This window comes from Trichinella spiralis (genome assembly GCF_000181795.1).
Source record: "Trichinella spiralis strain ISS 195 chromosome Unknown Scfld6, whole genome shotgun sequence".
NCBI classification, from domain to species: domain Eukaryota; kingdom Metazoa; phylum Nematoda; class Enoplea; order Trichinellida; family Trichinellidae; genus Trichinella; species Trichinella spiralis.
Genome location: NW_003526945.1, coordinates 2,989,974 through 2,991,410, shown reverse-complemented (window position 1 = coordinate 2,991,410; position 1,437 = coordinate 2,989,974). Strand labels below are relative to the sequence as shown.

At 53.2% G+C, this 1,437-nt stretch overlaps 1 protein-coding gene across 1 annotated transcript; it reads left to right on the top strand.

Annotated features, from left to right (window-relative positions):
* Positions 1 to 358: 358 nt before the first annotated feature.
* On the top strand, positions 359 to 1,136 carry Tsp_10742 (conserved hypothetical protein). The gene is given in 2 exon segments (XM_003373708.1): positions 359 to 906; positions 926 to 1,136. 2 exon segments carry the CDS (start codon positions 359 to 361, stop codon positions 1,134 to 1,136), a joined length of 759 nt encoding a protein of 252 aa, XP_003373756.1.
* Positions 1,137 to 1,437: the final 301 nt, after the last annotated feature.

Genomic DNA, 1,437 nt, shown 5'->3' with positions numbered 1-1,437 from the left:
GCAAACTTCTGCAAGATATCTCGTGGGTGGTATGGGCATGCCGCTTTACTGCTGAAGCAGCTCATCAACGCTCCACACCCCGCCACCCATCGGGGAATAGCGCTGCAGAAACGGATTTTGTTTCAAATCAATGAAGGTTCTATCAACGTGTCCGTCCAGCACTGAGGTGCCGGGGATCGAAATGGTAGTCCTGCGGCCAGACACACCATTGCCCGATCCGGCAGATCATCTGCTGAGCAGCTGTGTCTGCTCGAACTGGACCCGTTGCAGAGATCTCCTCAGCTCCTATAGCAGTTGCGGTGCTGGGTTCACCTAGGATGGTACGTGATTCGGCTGGCACCTCCTCTTCTTCGGCTTCATGAACCTCCTCTTCGTCCAACCCGTCTCGCCTCTGCGTTGGTGCCACGTATTGCCGAACCCGTTTACCAAACTTAAACTGACTATAGTCGCCTGCTACACGTATTTCGCCGACTTGTTTGCTCAAGGCCTCGATTTGAGCGGCCGTACCCGTATTTTGCATAATGTTCTCGTTGGCGTGCCGGCGGCGATGCAATCCGACGGCTCTTTTCGACACGCCTACGTAATCGCAAAGATCGCAACGAACTCCATGCAAATCTTCGCTCTCTCCCAACTTCCGGGTTATCTCCCACCGGCTAACACAGCTGCGAACGTGGGTGTTCACAACTCGGAGGGGATACCGGTGATCTGCCGGCAAGAAATCCGTATTACAATTGCGACACCGGTAATGCCACTGGACGCTGTGACAATTGTGGACTCGCATGAAATGACGAGTCAGCGTTTGGTGCGCAAATTGACCGTCTGGTCTCACGGCCGTGTACGGTTTCTCGCATCCCAGTGGGCAGACCACCGCCTGGGCGATTGGGAAAGTTGCCCGTACAGTCACCTGTTCCTCGGTTCTTTGTAGAACTTCGAGGTCGGGCAATTTTTCCGTCCTAAGCAACGGCGACACCAAAACACGTTGCTTACCTGAACCGCCAGAAGTCGATGGTGTATCTGGCGTGGACGGAATTTTGGATCTCGCTCCGCGCTTGGAGAGGCATGGCGTACGTGGGCTACTCGAAGTGGTCGGTTTTCTTTTTTGTGGTGATGGTGTGGAGGCTTTTATAGTGGGTTGACCACACTTGTCACGACCAGATTTACTAACGTTGGGAGTGCGGGGCGAACTGGCCTCACTACGGTCCGCAACAGCGTTACCGCATACGGCTTGGCCACATTCCACATATCACCTCTCTCGTCGGCGTGTATCACCTCTTGTGTCTGCTCTATTACATTTCTACTGTCCACCTAGCAATTATCTGAAGAATGACAACGCGGACAGATGCCGCACGAGAATAAAGCTAACTAGCTTGACTGCACTGTTGGACTTGAAAATCGAATCATATGCTGCTTTTTCGTTTGACACTGAACCTGAGACGG